This window comes from Formica exsecta, unplaced genomic scaffold (assembly GCF_003651465.1).
Source record: "Formica exsecta isolate Colony F162 unplaced genomic scaffold, ASM365146v1 scaffold295, whole genome shotgun sequence".
Classification (NCBI taxonomy): domain Eukaryota; kingdom Metazoa; phylum Arthropoda; class Insecta; order Hymenoptera; family Formicidae; genus Formica; species Formica exsecta.
The window spans coordinates 665,829-689,310 of NW_021850207.1; the positions used below are offsets into that span (position 1 = coordinate 665,829).

Here is a 23,482-nt window from a genome sequence, read left to right on the forward strand (position 1 = left end):
TCTTTTTTCATTCATTCGTTCGTTCGCTACATGATTTTCCCGCGATAATATAATAAAGAAAAAAAAAAAATTGACAAAATTTTAATCAATCTGACAGCTAGATTTTGGTCCTTGTTTTCGAGACCGGAAACGCGCTATCCCCCGGGTGCTCGGCGGAGCGGATACGCGCCTGCACGCCAGACGACATTTTCGTAGGCCGAGCGGCTGGTCCGCCGTCGCCGCCGTTCCTCTGCGCAAAAGCGAGGATTCCGCTTCTTATCGTGTCGCGACGGGAAAGTGTCCGCGCGAAGCGGCGTCCGCCTCGGCTTTTCCCGGAGATATTCGTCCGCGCGCGAGCGGCCGTCTCGTACACGCCGGAAACGCGACGCTCGGTGAGGTTCGTAGCCTCGGGGACGGACCTATGTTAGTGGTCCTGGACCGGACTCTTCGCCTTCGCGCCGCGTACATACATATATATACTTTGTCGTTTGCGAAATCGTAGTTTCGGGGTGGGTTTTGTGACAATTCCGTCGCGAATTCTCGACGAACGTTTGACCCTCCCTTTTCGTCGATCGCTCCGTTTCCCTCGCGCGAGTTTCTAGTTTCGTCGTCTTCGTCGTAGTAAAGAAAAGCCCCCGATCCCCCAGTCCCAGGTGATGTTACGCGATCGATAATTCCGGCGCCCGATCTCGGCAACGACGAGCCTACGCGACGCCCCGCGCGAAATTGAGACATTGTCAGTTGTCTCGGAAACAAACGGCACCTACTATGCCGACGGCATTCGTGCCGTGATAGACGTCGTCCGTCGTGTCGTGCTCGCGACGCCGGCGGCGACGATGAATCCGTCTGTCAAACTTTTTTGTGCGCGCGGCCAAAGGAAATAGGCCGATAGACGCGCGTACTGTCTCCGCGAACCGCGTGCGTGCGTGCGTTCGCGCACGCGCGCCTTTGTGTGCGCACGCGCGCGCGCGCGCGTGTGTGTGTGTGTGTGTGTGTTGTGTCTGGCGGTGCAGCTTATCCACGAGATCTCCTCGCAGATGGACTTATCCTCGATATGTGTACCATGACGACTCGTCGGACGGACAGACGGACGCGTGCATTTGGCGGCGGCCATTTTGAATTGATTGTGAGTGCTCGCCACGGCAGCGCGGCGGCGATTATCAACATCGTCGCGTTGTAACGCCAAAAACGGACGGTTTTTCGTGTCGTCGTTTCCCTCGACGCCCCGCGCCAACCTCCCCGTGATACCCCGCTGCGAGTGAAGCTTCCGTGAAGAGAACGGGCACGTACGCACATACGCAACGCGTCGTCGTGCGTACTTGGAAATGGTGCCGCTCAGCCGGGCTTTCCATCGTCGAGAGGAAACGCCGATAAGTGCGACGGCGACACGACCGAGGAGCCACGACCACCGATCGTAGAAAATCCATACTGTTAAGAACAGGAGGATTTTGTCGACGTGTGAGAAGAAAGAGAGAGGGAGAAGAGGAAAAAACGCGCCGATATATGCACTCGACGCGTAGATCGTTCGAATTTGACATGTGACCGCCAGCAGTCGCGTTTACGTAAGTTGTCCCCCGACAGACGCTCACGCGGTCGCATTCGCATATTCACGAAGGAACATTAATTTCCAGCGCTCGTAAAGCATCCGGTGTATCTTGCGAACGACGCTCCGTCGGTGACGAAGAATACCGAACGTTATGCTTGACTCTGGCAATTCGTCGACTGTGCGATCGACGACTGTGTGACGTGTGACAGACAGCTGTGGGCAGCCGAGCAGTTGACAGCCCAGTCGAGGCTAACCTCAAAATTGTGCGGCCGAATCTCGCCGAGATCGTTATCGTCGAGTACCATCGAGTATCCGTTGACGAGACGGTGTAATAAGTTTCGTAAATGACAACTGGATAAGCAGAAAAATCTGCGAATAACGTGACTCTGCGAGAAATTTCACGATTAATTGTCAACGGTGAGAAACGGAATCATTTTCCTCAATTCCTTGGCTTGAAATTGTGCGAGAATCTTTCCTAAATATTCCGCATCGTGTTGCACCGATGTACAAGTACGCATTAAATCTTCCTAAATTAATATCTCTGAAATGAACAATTTATTTTCTTCTTATTTTAAATTAATTATCTATTAAATCTTTAAACTAGCAACTCACAGTTCTTTTCTATATTTATATATTTCAAATTAATAACTCGCGCGTTTAGCAAATCCTAAATTAACGGAGATCTGCTTTCCTAGATCCTAATTAAATCTATGATTTAAACAGAAAAGCGAAGACCAAGAATTATTTGAAACTTAACATCCTGCATAAACGTCGGTGCAACCGATTTGGATTCTTCGTCTAAGTATGTCCTCGCGCTCATTCGACTGAAAGTTGTCAGTGCAGCGTCTTCAATGCGGCACGGAACGTCGACAGTCTTGGTCCTTTTGAGACTGGACAGCCCTTGAGAGATAGAGAGAAAGAAGGGACGAGAGAGAGAGAAAGAAAAAGAAAGAAATGACGAAGAAGGAGCCATGAGCACGGCGGATACCGCGCTGTCAATTTCTATCAACATGGCCCCAGGGCCGGAACATCGCCAGGAACCGGTAGCTCCTGACAAAATAGACGAGGGCGATCGTGCCGCAGCCGCTACCGCCGATGTTGACGTGGAGAACGTCGATACTACGACAACTAGTAGCAGCAATAACAACAACAGCAACGACTCCGTCGCCGCTGTCGCTGTCGTGGAGCAAAGTTCAAACATCGAGATCGCTCCAGCTACTAATTTTGCCGCTGGCGCCGATTCGGCCAACCAAAGCTCACCGTCGAATAGCGGCGTCGATAGCAAACAGGTGAGCATTGCGACGATCGTTGGTCGAGGAATCGAAATCGCACGCGCAAGGATTTTTTTTCCCTCTTTTCGCGCGCACAGAATGCCGTGGAAGTCTTTAAATAATTATAATCAAAAATCTAGAACACACTAATAATGCATTTTGCTTCGGCAATAATTTGTCATACTTAAACTTTTTCCGTCTCATTTTTTAGATATTACAAAATTAAATGCAATTACGCGCGGTGAGTTTTTTTATTAAACCAGTCAGGTGTTTGATTGATTCATTTAATCCTGACAATAATACTGGGTTACAATTTTCTCCTGAAAGCAATTAATTTTTGTGCGTCATAGCTAAATACATATAATAAATTGGATTATTTTTTGTGATATTAGCGTTTTTCTAGTTCTTCTAAGATGGAATATATATCAGAATGTTAATATTGCGATATAATCCAGTTTATTAAAAATAAGAATTTCATGTATATTTATATTTCTCTCTTCTCATTTTAAAACGTTTGATATAAGAAAAAATTGATATGTTATCACGACTTTTAAATTTGCTAAATGTAATCGAAAGGCAAAGTAATCCTTTTTGTCAGAAAAGCTCATAAATCTTAATTGTTATTCGAGGGCACGCTCGGTTACGCTCCTGAAATGGCCGTGTTGGCCCTCGATAGAGCGAGGACGCGTCGTACAAATACGTTCTCGATATCCCCTTTCGTTCGTTTGATTAGTTCGTGCGATTTCTTTCGAGTAATTAAGCAACTCGGGATTGCGAACAAATAGGTCGTTTTAGCACCGATTTCGTTCTTTGATTTAACAAATATTGCGTAATAAGAATAAGGATCTCTCTCGCAAACCTCTCACAGGGTTATTGTGCCGAATTTACACGAAATCAATAAAGTGGTCAAGCAGTAAATTAAAAGGTCGCAATTACACAATGAGACACGAGAAACAAGGAACGAATATGCAGATTCAATTCTCAACATGATATTGATATGCACAATTCGCATATATATCAGAAATAGATATTTATTGTTGATGTTAAATATTTATCCACTATATGTAGATTTTATTTTTAACTGAGACAATGAGAACGCGACAGAGTTAGAAGTGCACAGTCATATTCCTCTACGAAATTGCTCATCTCTTTTGCTTATTAGTCACCACATAGACACAATCTCATTGTGTATTTTATTTATTTTTAATAGCCTATATTTTAATTTTCTATTTCGTTTGTTTGTAGCCTTTCCTCCTCTCTTTCGCGTATCGTTATTTTTGTCGCGAGAGATAAGCGCTAAACAGCTGCTTGATTATTACATATAGTACATCGAATAATTCAGGTCCATATATTACCTCAAATTGAAAAATGTTATTACTTGCCTCTTTACTAGTAATATAAATACCTCCAACCATTCTCAATTTTTATTATTGTTACTCAACAGTGTTGTTATCGAGCGATACTCGTAAATTTTTGTTATCTCGCAGGAGGAGGAGGAGGAGGAGGTGAGCGAGCGAGCGAGCGATTTTTATTGACTTGCATCTCTTGACCGGCCTCGTGTAAACGCGGTTGTTAGGCGAGATCCAGGGACACGTTTGAGAAGAATGCGCGATTGACAGACGTACATGGCATAATATATCGCGAACACGCGTTCTCGAGACGTTTGTGACGATTAGAACTGGAACTCCGTATACAGTGTGACACCGGCCGATCGCCCAGCGATGTCTTGTCCGTGCGAGAAATTCTACATCGAAGCGATCGTTAGTAAGGATCGAAACTTTTCTAAGTTTTCTATAAATTATAGGATATTACACAGGATATACAGTTTTATAAGAAACAAAATTTTTATCCACCGAAATTCTATCAATTCCTTGAATCCCTGATCTTTGTGTGTATATGAAATATTTTGAAGTTATATAACGAAGAAAACATGCGAGGAATTTGACTTTTTTTTTTTCTGTTTTCCAGGCTTGATATTGAACAGTACCGATGAAAGCATTCGACACGGCGATAAATTTTAAAATGATATATGTTATCGCCAAACAAGTTATGCTGTTATTTTTATAAAATATATCTTATTAATGCAAATTAACATATCCGAGATACGTGTAGACGTGTAACGACTCTGCATTTCTCTAACGTCGATGACGCGCATGTTTATCGAGTCGCCCTGTATATCCTGTGAATATCCAAGAAAAAAAAACAAGCTTTGAACTGCGGTTCGCATTACGAATGTGACAATACGTCGTTAAACAATTAGAAACCGCCGGAAGAAACGCATATTTCAAATGCGCCTCTCGCATTGTCACGGAGTTCAACAAAGACAAGACTTCTCGTATATCTCATATCCCACATATTTAAGGCTAAATGCGGTCGTCTGATTCTCAATTTCAGATAACATCGTATAACATACGATATTCCAAACACAGAAGCCACGAATACGCACGCGTAAATTATCGCAAACAAGAACGTTCCATTCCATCCGTGACAAAACAGATTTCGTTCCTTCATACAAAAGAATATAATGCGATAATGATTCTTGCGTTCGCACGCGACAACAACACGAGATTAGACGTGACAATCGACGTAAGATTTATTTTCGCGTATTTACGACATCAAGAGAGAATCGATTTCATCGAAACAAAATCAATATTATAGAGATAGAAAATCAGAATCTTTTTTTTTTTTTTTTTTTTTTTTTTTTTCGCGTTTTTTTTTTCAACTTATTCGCAACAGTCGCAGATCGTCGACGAAGAAAGAAAGGGAGAAAGAACGAGTGAAACAAAAGCTATTTCGAGGAAGACCTCGCGATCCCCGAAACCCCCCCACGTCATACGCTCCTGGGCTGGCAGTGCTTTCAGTGTAATGGCGGCGGCCATGCTGGGAAGAGCGCGCCGCGCCCGCTCGTCGCAGTAGCTTTCAAAAAAACCGGGACACGTTCTCGTCGACGTTTTTCCGCCTTACGCCGACGACGACGAGGACGTCGTATCGTGTTCCGGGTTCCGGCGACGCGTGTCCCGGGATGGACGACGTTCTTCGTCCGTTCTTGTCGCGTGTCGAAAAGTAGCAAGCGCGTAGCGGCAGCGAAGAGTTTCGATTACGTTGCGGGTCTCGGCGATTCGGCCCGTATGTGTGTGTGTGTGTGTGCGTGTGTCCTCTAAAAATATAGCGATTCCGTTCCGGCATTGCCCAGCAGATTTTTTTTCCACCGTTTCTCGTAAGTCATCCCGATATCTCTTTATATCTCCCTTCCTCTCTCTCTCTCTCTCTCTCCCTCTCTTCGTGTTTCTGTCTCGTTCGCTCGTTACGTCTTAATTGAGCTAATCGCTAGAGCGCTATCAATCTTGAGGACGGCTATTCGCATTTTTTTTTTGCAACGTTCTCTCGAAGACGACAATCGCCGATTTACGCAGTGAATTGTTCGCCGTGCGCTTCCCTTTGTCGCGATCTCTTTGTTCTCGTCTTTTTCGCGCATGACACCCTATAAGAAATTCGGACTCTGACGTTGACGATCCTCGACGTCTCCGACGTCGTTAATGTGCGCGAACTCGCTGTAAATCCTCGTTATCTTGAGACAGCTCTTTGCTTCCTGCCTTTCCGCATTCTCTTTTCAATGGTGCCGATGTATTTATCCATTTTTTTTTTTTTTTTTAGACACTTTTCTGACGCCAACGAATGTAACGTTTTAAGGCAGCCGTTTTAATGCGCGTGTGCTTTCTTGCATCCGAGTTTAATTATACCTTTGATAAACTTTGGATCAGAGCACGATCGACATTTGCATATGTTAACTGATTTTATTTCTAATAATTTTATCGTGTATGTATATTGTATATATTCCATATATATGAAAAATTTAGTTTATTTACTACTTATTTATAACAGATTAATTGATTACGTCTAACATGTATGTGTTGACGGAGGCAAAACTTTGTAAAGAATTATAAAGTGGATCAATTTGCTTTATTATATTAAATATTTATTCAAAATATTTTAGGAATGGCAGCATACACATACACGGGATGCATGCACTTTTTTTTCTACATTGTACGTTTTACAACATGTATTATTGTAAGGTTTAAACAGATCCAATAAGAGAAACCTTAAATTCACTCTGAAAATCTATCTATATTCCTCTCTATCTATTCAACTTGTTAACTAGTTCCTATTGTAATGTAAAGTTATTTTAATATATAACAGTTTATGAAAAACATTGTAAATAAAATTTTGAACATGTATTTCTCATAATGTGATTTCTAAATAATGATTTAAATCACAGACATCTATATATGCTATATTATATCTTAAAAAGAAAAACAAGATTTAAGAAAAAATTCTTAGTTAATAATAGTCTTTTAAAATACTTGTTGGTAAATTAAGATAATAGTTTTTTCTATACTTTGATAAATCAAGATAAAAAATTTTATACAAATGTAAAAATGTAATTCTTGCAATAGCGCATAAATGTGCAACTTAATTTTTTTAATTGTTCTTATTTTTAGGAAGAACCAGCAACTCTGTCCGAATTAAATGATAGCGAATTACGTGCTTTACTGGATGAAGCTATAACATACAAGTGCCCCAAAGATCGAGAAGGAAAATCTCACCTTTTTAAGGTATATATGGGATAAGAGATATATATTTGATAAGGTATATATTTTATATTGATAAGATATATACTTTTGAAACTATACATCAAATATAAACAATTCGGTAATATGTTAGGAACCAGATATATATGGAACGTCATATTCTTTATAGGAACTTTTACAAGAAGCAGAAGCGGATGAGACCGAAGAAGGACATAGGGTGATATGTAATTCCCGTTGTCTCCCCGGCTCAAATCGAAGAAGACATAAACGGGATTCTGTATCTGAGCGTTTGACACATGGTGGATCATTGCAAAATTTAGCACATCCCATTGCTTCAGAATTTGATAGTAGCTTTGCTTATCCAACATCCAGTTCATGTCATACTTATGGAAGCAGTAGGAAAAAGAACAAGAAATATATAGGACCTAGTGTCTCTGCTAGACAGAGAGAAGGTGGATCATTACCATCAGATGTAGATGCATCGCATAGCCTTGCTTCTTTGGCTAATCTAGATCTATCATTTGATAAAAAGGTATTTTTTTTATAATTAATATTAATATCCATTTTTTAATATTTATAAACATAAATGCTTTTATTAATAATAAATTATATAAAATGTAGATTTTTAAAATATATGTGATAAAATTATATAGCATTGATGTGAAACTTTAAGAATAATTAATATATCATTTTCTTATATTTTTGTGAAGAAGAATTTCTGTGTGGAACGGTCAGTGTATGACTGGACCAATAAGGAAAAATCCAAGTCTCTAGACAAACCGTCGTATACCAGTACAAAGAAGGAAGAAAAAGAAAAGGAAAAGAAGGAATCGAAAAGGGACACTGCTAGTTCAAGCGAGATAGAACTTGAAACACGAGAGAAAAAAGTTAGTAAAGGAAAATACGGAACAAATGAAATGCTGGAATCAGATAATCCACCTCCAGAATATAAGTCGGATTACATGGTGATCGATTTAGGCGATGTTGAGGTAAAGTATTATTTGTAATATATTATTAGTATCTGTGCACGCATGGCACAATTATTTTGATAAGTTTCTCCTCTCAATTCTGTAGTTTAATCATTGAAAAATTTTATCATTTTATATAGCATAAAAAAAAAAAAAAAAAATATTTTGGCAAAGAAGATAAAAACTATATATAACAATTTATTTTTCATCCATTGCAGGTAGGTGCTATCAGTGAGAGAAATGTAGGATCTATGGCAAGCGGAATTCAAAGACCTCGCTCCTTAGACACCGAAAATGACGAAGGAACTGAGATGAGAATCATTGAACCACGTAAACCTATCCATTATGTCACACGGGCAACTTTAGATGTGGATAGCCCTATAGAATTTCCTATTCGCGATCATAAGCAGGAGAAATCAAAAATGTCTGTTAATGGTACAGAAGTGACAGGAACATTGTTTCAACCACACAACAGTGTAAAATGCAGTATAGGAGGAGCTTCAAACAGTTCTAGTACTAGCCAGAGCAAGATTGTGCCAAGTTTGTGCTCTGTGATGCCATCTTGGCAAGCACAGAATTTAACGCTGGGTAAGATTTATATATATACATATATACTGTACACAATATTTAATAAACTTTTGAAAGTTTATTTTGTAGAAATATATTAAAATGTGTATGCGCGTTTTCTATAATTCATAAACTTAATAACAGAGTTATTTATTGTAAGTATTAGCCATTACTGATGTTTATGCAATATATTACAAGGTTATTAATTACTGAATTAGTATTGTGTCAAATATTCTATAAAGAAGTTTTATTCAATTAGCGACAGAAGAATCTGCAATTGAACATTTAAACTAATTTCACTATGGGAAGCAAATTTTGCAATTAATAATATAGCTGTTATTAATAATAAAGTTTAAGCACTCTATATTGCACAAACACCAAGTGTTTGATAGCTGCTGCTGATTCGATGATGCTAATTTAAATTTAAAAAAAAAAATGACGTTTATTTTTGAATCTGTGATTTTTAATTTTTTTATTTATTCTATTTATATTTATTGTAAACTGAAGCAGGTCAATTGTGCGCAGAAGGTCCCAGGTATACGGCACAGCACATCACGATGAAAGATCCATCCGTGTCGGGAGAAAAGAAATCGTTGGACGAAAACGGAAACGCTGTACAATCCTACAATGATCGTTTTGCAAAGAAACTTAGAAGGAAACATACTCAGGAACATAATGTCAAAGTTTACAATGCTGAAAATGTCGAGGGTCATCGTAATGAGGATATTGACAGCTTAATTAACTTTATTGAGAATAAAGAATCCAAAAGCAAAAAAGGAAAGACTAGTAATCCTGTTAGGGTGAAAGCCAGCTCTGGTACAAAACCGAGAACTAGAGAGAAAGATACAAAGAGAGAACAGTTACCGTCAAAGTTACAAAAGTCTAACTCCTTGGAAGAGATTTCAAAGACAAAATTAGAGGATCTCACAACAGAGAAAAGCGTTAGTTCCAGTGGGGCCAGTAGTGTATCCAGCCAACATGGTATGATTATATGTATATAAATGTATGTATTTTATAAATTTCATATTTTTATATATATTTTATATAAATTTTATATCTAAGAATTGATTGTATATTTACATAAATGGAAATTGGAAATTTTTAGTAAATTTATATATGCTTTCACATTTATTTACACATCTTTTCTAATATCATATTGTCTTTATAATGTAATAGGTGACAATGTGGCATTGCGACGTCCGAAGCAAAGGAGCACCGGAGACGCGACAGTTGATAGTCGAGGCGATAGACGATCTTGGGGGACAGAGGAGGGTCAATCGATATATTGCAACGACACGGGAGAGGATTATACTAGTCGCCGTAATTCCAACAAAAAGATCAATCCAGAACCGGAACATGAGACGGCGGAATTTCTGGTAGTTACGAAGAAGAAGAAGAGCAAGAAACAGAGGAGAAGCTCCAGTGGTAGCAGGGCGCAAAATCTGACGACGTCAGGATCGTATCTACAAAGTTCTAGAGGATTCTCCAATGAATATAGGACACCGCTCTCTCCCGAGCTGCGAAGAAAATCGGCGAGCAGTATGCCTCCTAGGTAATTTGATAAATAATTATAAATATGTAAATATATATATAATTTGACTAAACACCCAAAATTTAAAGAGATATCATTACTAACACTAATTAATATAAAGATAATAATAAAAGAATATGTATAATTGTTGCAGTGACAAATCGGATAGCAGCGACTTAGATTCGGTCCACTCGTTGCCGGTTACGTCGAATAGCTCAAAGCATAATTTGACTAAAGTCGCGACCTCATCAGGCGGTACTCCGCAAGCGAGTTATGCGGACATAGCGCGCATGGCCACTATATCGCACAATCTGAACATGTCCACGATCGTTCCGGGCATGTTGAATACAGCATCGTGGCCCAGTGTACCTCCCAAGACTCCTTCAGAGCCGGACAAAGTACCGCAGGATTATTACCCAAGTTTGGACGAGATACAGCATTCGGAGAGAAAAGTGAGACAACAACAAAACTTTGCCCAATCGAATCATGCAGCGGCGAGTTTGAGTCTCGCTTTCGAGAAGTCGCTTTCGCCGACACTGACAAAAGTGAAAAATTTATCAGATAGAAAGAAAGCCGAAGCTCAGGAAGAAGCAATTAATAAGAATATTCAAGTGTTTAAATATGTACAAGACATCGAAAAAATGCAGGAGAGTCTAACGCAACAAGAACAAAAGCACCATATGGCTTCGAATAATTACAACATGAATACAAGCGAAACTATCGCAACAAACACTGTAACGCCAAGATTGAATAATAATAATACAACGATGAATTATAATCCACTCGATGCCGATAATAATCCCAATTGCACTGTCAACAATAAAGATTCTGTGGCACATTCGAGAACTAATAATCCTCGTTCTCGCAGAAGTTATGTACATGGTAATCAAAATGTACAAATTCAGGGATTGTACGAAGAACAATATGTTAAAAAGGTTGCACCTCCGTATCATGATGAACCGATTAAAAAATCACACAGCACCGATACATCGCAGTCCGAAATCAGGACTAATCCAACAATCGCATCCCATAGCGATAGTGCAGACACACAGAAGTTGAAAACTACGAAACTTACGCAAGAGTCGCAGGATGTCGAGTCCGAGCCAAGCAATAACAAAAACAAGATGACCAGTAGCGACCCGAGGACAGCAAGGATCGTGAAAGAATATCCGAACAACAACATTACGATGAAGCACGATGTAGCGAAAGTGGGAATCTGTCAGACGCAAAATCCGAAGCAAGATACTCAACAGCGCGAGGATACGGAGAATAAAAAGATCAAATCTGATAAAGACCAACCGCAAAGATCATCGACGGTGGAGATGCAGCAGACGAAAAATTCAACTCCTAGACCGGCGGTGATCTTGTTGGATGAAACCACCTCGGACATCGCCAAGAACAATAATCTACCGACGGAACTTACGTTTGGCTTCGAGATAAACGAACAATTGTTGCTCTCGGAGGACAATGGCAACGAGGAGACTCAGGCAACCGCGACGAGTAGTTCTGCTTTCTCTCCGACTGTACCGCCGCTCGTTAATAAATCGTCACTCAACACTTTCGAGAGAAATCCGCCATTGTTCACTGAGAAATCCGCAAGGTACGACAAGTTTTCGTCGAATTATCATATGCAATCACCGAACGCCCATATAACACCGACAAATGCACATGTGACGCCTGTGCATCCGGTCATGGTACAACCGCTACCATACATGGGCTATCCCAACACAAGATTTCCACCGCCTACGTATTTGCCACCACCGCCTCCACCACCACCCGGAATCATGGAGAAATTTCATCCGCCGAAAGAAGACTTCGCTATGCTTTATGTAGCACCCGAGGAAGAGCTAAATGTGCAGACATACAACCACGATAAGATCGTGTCTTTCGTTGGCTTAGGTAAGACGTATTGTAACATAATTTAAGTTATTCGATTATATTATTCTTGTCATTTCACGTTTATTTCTACTAATTTTGTCTTTTTTTTTTGTTTTTATTAATAGCATGGGATGCGGTCATGAGAGAAAATGTGACTGCAACCGGTCGTATACAGTTCTATAGTGGACAATGAAGTGAAAGTTGTTGAAACAAAGGAAATAGGCAATAACAATAACTTTTGTATTGGTAAACCACTCCCATTACAAATTACATTTAGTTAGTTTAATCTTGGGTCTTTTGTTGATAATATGAGACCAAGCACTTGTATGTACTGTGTGTACAGTTACATATCCCTCGAATATGGACATAAAATTCGCTTGGAGAATCGTCTATCTTATTGCTCGAATCAAATGAATTGGTGAATTGATAAAGCGAGATTAATGGAACCGAGCGATACGAAGTGTGCCTCAAGAGATAATAATAGCAGTGTACATACAATCGGTCTTCAAAAATGGGAGACAAGGAAAAGGATAAAGAAATGTATATTCCAGCAATGTACGTTGCATTTGTGTGAATTTCAAACAATGATGGCAGTGTCGCGAAACTTCAGTATTGACAATTAAGAACGTTTGATCGGGAAATGTGAGGGTTATCTCTCGAGAATTACATATATATATATATATATATATATTGTTTCTTTGATTAAAGGGAACTTCCAGTGTACGAATCACGCGTGTAAATACATTATAGATATCTCTATAAATTTTCAAAGATTGTCTTTAAACTTTGTTTATGAGAGTGTAAATTTTCAAAAAGTGCTTAAAGGAAACATTACAAAGAAATACGAACTTGTAATAACCAGGTCTACCATGAAGCAGGTCTGTGAAGAAGAAAACCTCACACATCAAAAAATGGTGTTTCCTGGTGCCTTTGGACTTGTGAATCTTTAGGCGAATCAACGGAGAACAAAATTGACGAAGCCAGATGTGTGTACTCTAATCACGCATTAAATCGAGAAATTTGCCAAGAGTATCATAAAACATCTATAATAAGATTTTGAACTCTTGAGCTGGAACAATCTTAATTGTCATTGTGGAAGATTATGAACCAGTTGGTGAGTCGAAATATTACAGGTTAAAATATAAAGAGATATCGGGTATTTTACTTGATAATACAAATTAAGACATGTGGACTATATCGGAGAAATGTAAATGTGCAGTTATGTAATATATTGAGATGATAGTGTGGTTGAGTTAAAACTCAGAGTGGCTACTTCTTCCAGCTATGGAGCACTCGATAGTATAAAATAAAAAAAAGTCACTAACTGGGTTTTGAAAATGTCAAAGTGCGCTCAAAATCTGGTCAAATGTCTGTGAAGATAGAATGCCGAATGTGTCGCAAAATAAATTTTTACACAGACTTGCTTATTTAATAAATAACTGATAATTATATTCATAATGATAATATAAGAAGATACTTGCTTGTGATCAGTAAAAATACGATGATGTGAATGAATTTGTATGTGTGTGTATAATTCATGTAGATTTCGTATAGATTTTATCGGGTAATTATAGAAATGAGATTGCTGTTCGATCATATAATCATTATATACACGTTGAAATATCTCTGAACTTTTCCAGGGATTCTAAACAAAAGTTATTCCAAATTAATTGCATTTCATGTGAATATGCTATAATATTCTTATACTATAATATTATTCGTTCAATAGACTTTATTACATTTACGAATCACTGACAATATCTACTGCCTCGCTTACTTGTCTATCGTCTACAATGTTATATAATCCTTTATTCCAGATTTTGTAAAAAAAAAAAAAAAAAATGAACAGTTTATTGATATAATTTTTGATGCATAAAAGCCCATATATAAACAGATGCGTGTCGCAGTTGTCAGATGTTAGAGGACAAAAAGTTGAATTTTATTCAATCTTGATTCTGCTATATAATGTGTAATCTACGACTAGATTGCAGAGTAGCCTCAGAAGTGCACAAAGATAATCCATGTGCACATATATTATTTGCTCATTAAGTAACTCGAGTTTTATAAATTCTATTTGCGAGGTACGTTCCTAGTTCCTAAGTTTTCGTTTTTTCTTATTGGATATATCTTACAAATGATAATGTTCCATCAATGTTCTCGGAACATGGATTTTTGCATTTTTTTTTTTTTTTCGAGGCATTATTTACAGGCGTAAAAAGAAACATGATTGTTATCGTTTCGATAAAGCGTATGTAAGTAGGAATATATACGCTGACATAGTATGGTGTATATGTATACATAATATATAATAGTAAGAGGAATCTCATCTCTTTCAAATTAACACAGATAGAAAGAGAGAGAAAAATATATATAAGCCATACTTTTTAAATTTCTGTATGCCTGTAAATGCCTAAGAAACTGAGCCTAAGAGAAATATGAAGCATAATATATAATGCTCTGCTTTTAACTACTGTAATACACGTTTTTAAATGTAAGTCTATGAATTCTGTAACCTCAGGATAATTACGGTCCGCGCGCATATTGTGTCCCAAATACTAAACGGGTTAAATATTAGTGTTGATCCCTCTTTGCGTTTATAAACTAACTTTAATTACAGTTCTAAACTCGTTTCATATTGCTTCTTATCACTGAAGCAGGAGAGTGTGAGAACGTGTACATTTTACCTTGAGAGAAATAAAAACTTCTCGCGTTATCACGAAACATGTCATTCTACATGAGAATAATAATGTTCGTACAGCAGTCTCATTCACGAATGAGTGGTCATGGAAACTTATCGCCTTTATATAGGTAATGATAAAATAAATTATCATGGATAAGTTTCGTATATATGAAAGGGCATGAAAGTGTAATGTATGTAGTATTATATAATGCGAGTTAATTATTATTAATGAATTAGAATTGGGGTAAAAAGAGAGTTTGTTATATATCGTTTTTTCTTTCCGAAGATATCAAAATTGTGTAAAAACGAAAAAAAGATATTGTGCTCTGTTAATAATTTTCATTTTTTGTCCAGTATATAGGAAATAGTCCAACTGGAGGTACAGCTTTCTCGAGATATGCGAGAGAGATTGAGAAATATCTAATTATACAACATAAGCATTATGGAATGCATATCGGAGTAGTAACTCGGAAAAAGTATAATCATATAATCACAGCTAAAATATCTGGACATGACAAAATATCTTCTTTCTTCTAAGTGTCTTTTTTTCTTTTATTTTTTTAAAGCTCAATTTCTTGCTTTACAAATCTTTGAAAGTTATTGATTGTACTATACATTTACACATACTCAAGCTTTTAGTTTTCTTCCCTTTCCCTGCGCCCTTCCCCCAAGAGGTTTCATATTTAGCCTCGTTATCAATAACGAAGTTAACATTCCAAAAAAGTTGTAACAACTATTTCTTCGATAGATCCTCTTTTAATTTTTCTATATGCTCTTCTGTGCTCTTTCCTCACATGTGATGTTTCAACAGATTGATATACTGACTGTGTCTATTTCTTTTCTTCTTTTTATTTTTTACACGAAACTCGACGATACGCTATGACGATTGTATTTTGCGATATTAGTTTGACTGAATCATCGAAGAATTTGCGTTGCTTCTGAGAACAGATGATACTTTTTTTTGAGCTATTTTAATCCGATATGTGAAAACTACATTCAAAAAGTTAGGTGCTCCACTCCGCCTTAAAGTAACAGGATGCAGTCTCAGCCTGTGCCATTGACCGGTTCAAATGGCTAAGTGATAAGAGTTCGCAAAGACTAGTGCAAATGTACTTGTGGAGAAAAATTAAACAAAGGAAAAAAAAGAAAGAAAATAGGACCATTTAACAGTGTATGTACATAACGAGTGTGAGGAGGCAGCTACATGCTAACCCGTGTCGCACACATGTAAAATATATAATTACTTCACATTTTTTCATTCGATGGACATACGAGAAGCACACGTGAACATCGTTGCGGACCGACTTTCGTTTCTTTAAACGACATATAAATCAGAATCGCGGTAACGAACTTGAGAGTAACAGAACTTGAAATAGATGACAAGGAAACGAAATTACATTATATATATAAAATCTATGTGCCCCCTCCCCCTCTGTTTTCGTTTATAAGCGTTTATGAGAAGAGAAATAAATATATGTTTATTTTCTTTCATATCGATCTGCATATATATTTATTTCAATTGCAATCTATTTAGGAATGCCATAGTAGCGAAACTTGTTTATAAGTATTCTCTGATAAAAACACTCGAATTATGAGTACGTTAGTATTGCACCTTATCTCTCCCCCTGCTTTTGGATGCTCTTGCATTGATTTTGCTGTTCTTTTCTTTTTTCTTTTATTTTATTCTATTTCCGATTGTCGGCATTGAGCATCGATTGTCAGCCGTTCACGTAAATGTGCATAAAAATTAATGTTTTTGCGAGATTTGTTGCCTCAGATATTGATATCGATTATTTCGACTACCTGGAAGATGTGAAACAAAACGAGGAGTAAAAATATCGAAGAAGACGATTCGACGACGACGACCTCGATGTTACCTCGTATCGCTGTACATTTTGTTATTCGATATAAAACGATTCTTCTCTCACACTGTACATACGGTATTGTATGATATATACATATACATAATATTGTATTATTATAACATCAATGCTACAAAAAAAAAAATCCAATTAAAATTATTATTAACGTGTGCCGCTATTATATTAATGAGAAACATTAAACGAGAGCAAGAGAGAGAGAGAGAGAGAGAAAGAACCATATGTATATTGAAGCTACAATTTGTGTGCGCGTGAAAAAGGCTGTGCTGTTCAGCTACAGAACTTTATGCGAGTGTGTTTGTTGCCAAAGTTCCCTCTTGCGAATGTAAAGTACGATAAGCAGTGATATTTCTGATGACTGCTTAATCGTATCTAACGCGGCGAAATTTGTCAAGATGGTAAATAAAAACCATCTTATAACGTTCGTTGTCTTCGAAAAAAAAAAAAACAAAAAAACAAAAAGAGAAAGAAAAAAAAAGAGATCGTTTAGATATTTTTCTGTTTCTTTTTTAAGATATAACTAAGATTTCTTTAGTTATATCTAATAATTGTCTCATTTATCTCGTTTTTATTCTATTGATTTTGCATGAGAATGATCGTATTTATTTTTTTTTCTACTGGATTTCCCAGAATTAAAAATTTTGAGAAGCTTTAAATGTCAATTATTTATCTTAATCGGTCGCGTCAATTAAAGAATAAGTTTCTCTGTATGTATTAAGCATTCACAGAACTAGCCGGAGAGGTTCAATCTCTTCTTTTGAAGCTTATATAAAAATATTAATGTTTCGTTAAGAAAAAAAAAAATGTTAACATTAGGTCGTCGAGAGGCCGAGACCATCCAGCCTGTGTCAATTCGGATAAGACAGCGAACTCCTCGAATATTGAACATTGCTTACTTTTTTAAATAATATCCGTAAAAATGACAGATTGTTAAGACACACTCCATCGTACGAGAAGAGGAAAGTTATGCATCAAAAGGAAGAGTAGAAAAAACCCAAAAAACGTTACGGAGGAAGCGAAAAATATATTACGATTCATTCTCAGGTGATGTATTCACACATACACAATGGCTTATTATTTTGTTACTAATGATATTGTCAGATATATGTAGAAGTTATCATGAACCATGGATGTAAAGGTCATTCGAAGTCCTTGCCATGGAATGTAAAAAGAATATGTCGAATTGTATAAGTGAGAATGTGTGTGAGAAAGAGAGAGAGAGAAGGGAAGGAAGGACGAGGGAACAGATGAATATTTCGTTACTTTTACGGAAAAAAGAAATTCTAATTTCCCTGGATATATTCTGAGAGGAAAGCGTGTAGTGTCGCCATTTGGCCTTTATGCTAACTTACTTGCGATTTCGTACATGCTTTGCATGCAATACTGTGATAAATGAGTCGTTCTATTTCGTCATCCTTTTTCTTTAATAAGCGTATATCACGTACATATACGTGTACATATATACGAGCACATGTGAATCGCCTGTTTTGACCGATACCTTGAAGCGAATTGCATAATTTTATTTGATTTGGCACAATTGAATCTTGCAAAATATAAACTCACAATAGGCCTCGATTTATCGTGGCGTATCCATTTTGTTCTGCAACATATAATTGAGATCACTTGCACGATTTTGTTATGTAAATACTGTCATAATAATATTGTTATGCAAATATCTCAATCATAATCACGTAAATGAAATACTTTACTACAATTTTATTATAATATATCTTATTTTATTATAATATATTTTATAATTAAATACTTTGAAGTTGATGTCATACAATCGCTTAATTTGCACGAACATCAAATGCATTTGCTTAATATATTGCCATTTGATATATTTGTTCCTAATTTTTGCATAGATATAAATTACATAATCTCTCAATTCTTCTATAAATAAAAGAAAGATAATCTTTTATTATTGCTACTGCAACATTTTACATAAACTTCCAAGAATTATTATTTCTCTATGTGATTATAATAATATAATAATAATCTTAGAGTAAAAATGTATTGTCGAAATAACAAAAGATTTCGATAGATATTGCGCATCACTAATGCGTTTAAGAAAACTAATCGAAACAGGCGATTCTCCTGAGAGGATCAATGTCCATTTTATGCGCTTTGCGCGATTATTTTCCGAAGCTAAGCGATAGATCGCTAGTTTGGCGTGTTATTTTGCATCCGCAGAGGCTACGATCTGTGAATAAATGATTTTTGTTGAAACGATTAATTGTCGGAGTGTGTGAAAAAAAAAAGATCCTAACGTCTACGTCTCTCGATATACCATAATGTAAATAATAACGATATTACCAAAAAGAAAAACTAGTTCTCCATCTATTGCAAACCATCATTTAGAAACATTCTTCATTTTATATATAAATGAATCAAGAGATATTTCTCTCTTCCGACATATGAATAGACATTTTCTTTAAAAGGTATAAACATGCATATTAAAATATGTAGACTTGTTAAAATTTCTAAAATTTCAAAAACCGACAGACATGAGATTTAAATGTACAATATTGGCATAATTATCTTAATCTTATTATTAACAGGTACATATATATATTACATTACAGTGCACACCTATAACGGTTGCATCAACTTGCTATAACTTTTCAACTTTATCTTGTGTTCGCTGTTTCATACAATTTTATTTATTAAAAATTGTTACGAGTGTATGTGTATATATATATATACACTATATATGCGTATCATGGTCATTTTCTTATATATAAAATTGGTTTAAAATGTATAATATTGCAGTCGTGAAGAATATGAAGTAGGGAGAAGCTATCACTGCTCCATACATTATTCCTTTTGATGTAAACCATATCTTCTCTGTAGCTCCTCCTCCATCGCCTGTAATTGTTCCCTGCTCTGTTCCTGCGTCATCTGTTCCATTAACTCGTGATTGTAAGTAGAGTGCAACATTAGAGCTAATACACCGGCCCGTGTCGCCATATTCGATCGTATTTGCCTTTCCTGTTCTACGAGTTCGTCAATCTTCAGCCACTGCCTCACTCTCTCCATATCGATCTCCGCACGTCGCAATTTTTCCCACATGTAATGCTTCACGCAGCTCTTCTTAGGCGCGCGACAAAACTCACCCGTAACGTTGAACACGTTCGTAACTAACGGACAACCGCACACCTCACTGTCGCCAATCTTGGGATCTTTGCAATGCTCTGGGCAGAGAACACGTAATCTTTTGCAATAGGTTCTATTCACAGGATTGTAAAAGTCGCAGAACATCACTTGGCCCTCGATACGCGTCTTGAAAATTGAGCCGAAAGATGCTTGCGATTCGTACTGCAAGATTATATAAGTAAGAGCATTAATTTTTATTTCAAAAGAAATTAAAAATCATTTCATAGAATGAACCATATGTGACTTATTAAAAAATAGATTGATAGATTAGATGTTTGTTCATATGACTATAGCTTGTTTTATAAAAATATGTTTAATCTATAACTATAACTTTAATTAAAAGCTCTTAAATTAAAGTGATAACTATGTGTAGATGTTTTCTGTAATATATATATTATTATTTTATATATTACCTTATTGAAACATTTTTCCATATGTTTAACGGCGGTTCTCGAATGGACTTCGTGGCCGCACGTGATACAGTACATGCTACTTTCCGTATCGTCGTTGTCGTCAACCTCGGCTTGCGGATCGATAGTCGCGTGTTTTGCACGTTCAACGATACGATCTAATTCAACGTGTCTCTTTTCCAGCTCCTGAAGTATTCTACGAACATCATGTTGCTGCTTCCTCACGGATTCCAGAGCGCGTCTATTATTTTGCTCCGCAATGCATGCAGTCAGCGACCATTCCTGTATCCGCTGCGGTAGCACCTGATAGATCCTGCTCGTCGCTAATTTTAAGCCACAGTCGTCGGAGCAGTATTTGCTACCGGGCCGCGATTGTTTCGTACATGCAGGTCCGTAGCAATGACGCGGTGGCTCTAAATATTCATTTCTTTCATTACTCGAATCTCTCTTTCGCTTCTTGGTCAATTTCGTTCCCTTGTTGAAACTTTTGGAAGGTTTCAGTGGATCTCCCAGTACACGGCAGGTTCGTTGGATACATCTGAGCTTTAATCGCACCGAAGGCCCATGTTTCTTCAAATGTCTATACACATGTAAAATTCAACAAGTAAATTCCATAAGTAAAATTGCATCGTATAAATAATGTTTCACACTTATTTCTTCATTTTAGTTCACCTGCAGGCATCACATTTCCCACAATTTTCCGTACGTAGACATCCTGTACATTCCCCGCAACGCTTGGAGGATTTTTTCTCTACTCTAGGATCCCAAGGCGCATCATACTCATATCGATGTCCTCCTTCCTTTACGAGTGTATGTGTATATATATATATACACTATATATGCGTATCATGGTCATTTTCTTATATATAAAATTGGTTTAAAATGTATAATATTGCAGTCGTGAAGAATATGAAGTAGGGAGAAGCTATCACTGCTCCATACATTATTCCTTTTGATGTAAACCATATCTTCTCTGTAGCTCCTCCTCCATCGCCTGTAATTGTTCCCTGCTCTGTTCCTGCGTCATCTGTTCCATTAACTCGTGATTGTAAGTAGAGTGCAACATTAGAGCTAATACACCGGCCCGTGTCGCCATATTCGATCGTATTTGCCTTTCCTGTTCTACGAGTTCGTCAATCTTCAGCCACTGCCTCACTCTCTCCATATCGATCTCCGCACGTCGCAATTTTTCCCACATGTAATGCTTCACGCAGCTCTTCTTAGGCGCGCGACAAAACTCACCCGTAACGTTGAACACGTTCGTAACTAACGGACAACCGCACACCTCACTGTCGCCAATCTTGGGATCTTTGCAATGCTCTGGGCAGAGAACACGTAATCTTTTGCAATAGGTTCTATTCACAGGATTGTAAAAGTCGCAGAACATCACTTGGCCCTCGATACGCGTCTTGAAAATTGAGCCGAAAGATGCTTGCGATTCGTACTGCAAGATTATATAAGTAAGAGCATTAATTTTTATTTCAAAAGAAATTAAAAATCATTTCATAGAATGAACCATATGTGACTTATTAAAAAATAGATTGATAGATTAGATGTTTGTTCATATGACTATAGCTTGTTTTATAAAAATATGTTTAATCTATAACTATAACTTTAATTAAAAGCTCTTAAATTAAAGTGATAACTATGTGTAGATGTTTTCTGTAATATATATATTATTATTTTATATATTACCTTATTGAAACATTTTTCCATATGTTTAACGGCGGTTCTCGAATGGACTTCGTGGCCGCACGTGATACAGTACATGCTACTTTCCGTATCGTCGTTGTCGTCAACCTCGGCTTGCGGATCGATAGTCGCGTGTTTTGCACGTTCAACGATACGATCTAATTCAACGTGTCTCTTTTCCAGCTCCTGAAGTATTCTACGAACATCATGTTGCTGCTTCCTCACGGATTCCAGAGCGCGTCTATTATTTTGCTCCGCAATGCATGCAGTCAGCGACCATTCCTGTATCCGCTGCGGTAGCACCTGATAGATCCTGCTCGTCGCTAATTTTAAGCCACAGTCGTCGGAGCAGTATTTGCTACCGGGCCGCGATTGTTTCGTACATGCAGGTCCGTAGCAATGACGCGGTGGCTCTAAATATTCATTTCTTTCATTACTCGAATCTCTCTTTCGCTTCTTGGTCAATTTCGTTCCCTTGTTGAAACTTTTGGAAGGTTTCAGTGGATCTCCCAGTACACGGCAGGTTCGTTGGATACATCTGAGCTTTAATCGCACCGAAGGCCCATGTTTCTTCAAATGTCTATACACATGTAAAATTCAACAAGTAAATTCCATAAGTAAAATTGCATCGTATAAATAATGTTTCACACTTATTTCTTCATTTTAGTTCACCTGCAGGCATCACATTTCCCACAATTTTCCGTACGTAGACATCCTGTACATTCCCCGCAACGCTTGGAGGATTTTTTCTCTACTCTAGGATCCCAAGGCGCATCATACTCATATCGATGTCCTCCTTCCTTCTCCTTATATTTTTTATGTTTTCTGTCATCTTGATCAGTTTTACGTGGTTTGTATCGTGTTATCAAAGTTGAATCTTCTTCTCTACAACGCTGTGTAATGATAATTAATTATATTAATTTATTTTTTATATTATATTTTGACCAGAAATATCAAAAAACTTGCTTACAACACAGAAAAATTGTTTAATATGTTTTGCATCTTTTTCAGTTATGTTTATGCAATCACCATGGTACCACTCCTCGCATGCGTCACATCCTCTGAAACAATTTAAAATGTAAATAAGAATCATGATTCTCTCATGATAGAAAAATTTTTAATGACAATAATTTTAAATACCAGCGTTTCAAAAAGTTTACTTACATCATAAAACGAGAACTATCCGAGCTTCTACAAATACAATACGCTTGACCATCTTGTTTCAATAACGTTGCGATCTTGCTCTTTCTTTCTGGCAGCATAAACTGCTTGGCTATTTCTTCTTTCTATAACATTAAAGTATAACATTAAAACTAATTTTATATATATATATAT

The 23,482-nt window shown here is 37.4% G+C and overlaps 2 protein-coding genes across 15 annotated transcripts in view; one reads left to right on the plus strand and one right to left on the minus strand.

Annotated features, from left to right (window-relative positions):
* The first annotated feature begins 67 nt into the window (after positions 1-67).
* LOC115237440 lies at positions 68-14,689 on the plus strand. Of its 13 annotated transcripts, XM_029810477.1 has the most exons (11): positions 5,627-6,013; positions 6,451-6,612; positions 6,791-6,840; positions 7,296-7,409; positions 7,555-7,917; positions 8,096-8,374; positions 8,572-8,941; positions 9,428-9,901; positions 10,097-10,472; positions 10,606-12,350; positions 12,455-14,689. In XM_029810477.1, exons 3-11 carry the CDS (start codon positions 6,793-6,795, stop codon positions 12,520-12,522), a joined length of 3,837 nt encoding a protein of 1,278 aa, XP_029666337.1. In that variant the 5' UTR covers positions 5,627-6,013; positions 6,451-6,612; positions 6,791-6,792; the 3' UTR covers positions 12,523-14,689. The 13 variants fall into 13 exon arrangements, 11 of the variants coding, with proteins under 11 accessions (XP_029666329.1, XP_029666332.1, XP_029666330.1 ...); XR_003884341.1 differs by lacking the exons at positions 5,627-6,013; positions 6,451-6,612; positions 6,791-6,840 and adding an exon at positions 68-2,814 and having other exon boundaries at positions 12,455-12,971; positions 13,038-14,199; XR_003884342.1 differs by lacking the exons at positions 5,627-6,013; positions 6,451-6,612; positions 6,791-6,840 and adding an exon at positions 68-2,814 and having other exon boundaries at positions 12,455-12,884; positions 13,038-14,199.
* The window catches only part of LOC115237442 (CXXC-type zinc finger protein 1-like), a 9,473-nt gene continuing 497 nt past the window's right edge, over positions 14,507-23,482 (minus strand). The window contains exons 2-7 of one of the 2 annotated variants that reach the window (XR_003884343.1): positions 23,312-23,433; positions 23,118-23,208; positions 22,820-23,040; positions 22,151-22,727; positions 21,286-21,899; positions 14,507-19,591 (exon numbers count right to left, since the gene is read on the minus strand). Coding sequence is in view for 1 of the 2 variants with exons in the window: in XM_029810482.1 (XP_029666342.1) it covers positions 19,707-20,207; positions 20,459-21,035; positions 21,128-21,245; positions 22,938-23,040; positions 23,118-23,208; positions 23,312-23,433 (1,512 nt within the window). In the remaining variant the exon portion in view is untranslated. Of the gene's footprint in view, positions 20,208-20,458; positions 21,036-21,127; positions 21,246-21,285; positions 21,900-22,150; positions 22,728-22,819; positions 23,041-23,117; positions 23,209-23,311; positions 23,434-23,482 lie in introns of both variants that reach the window. The other variant, XM_029810482.1, reaches the window with a different exon arrangement.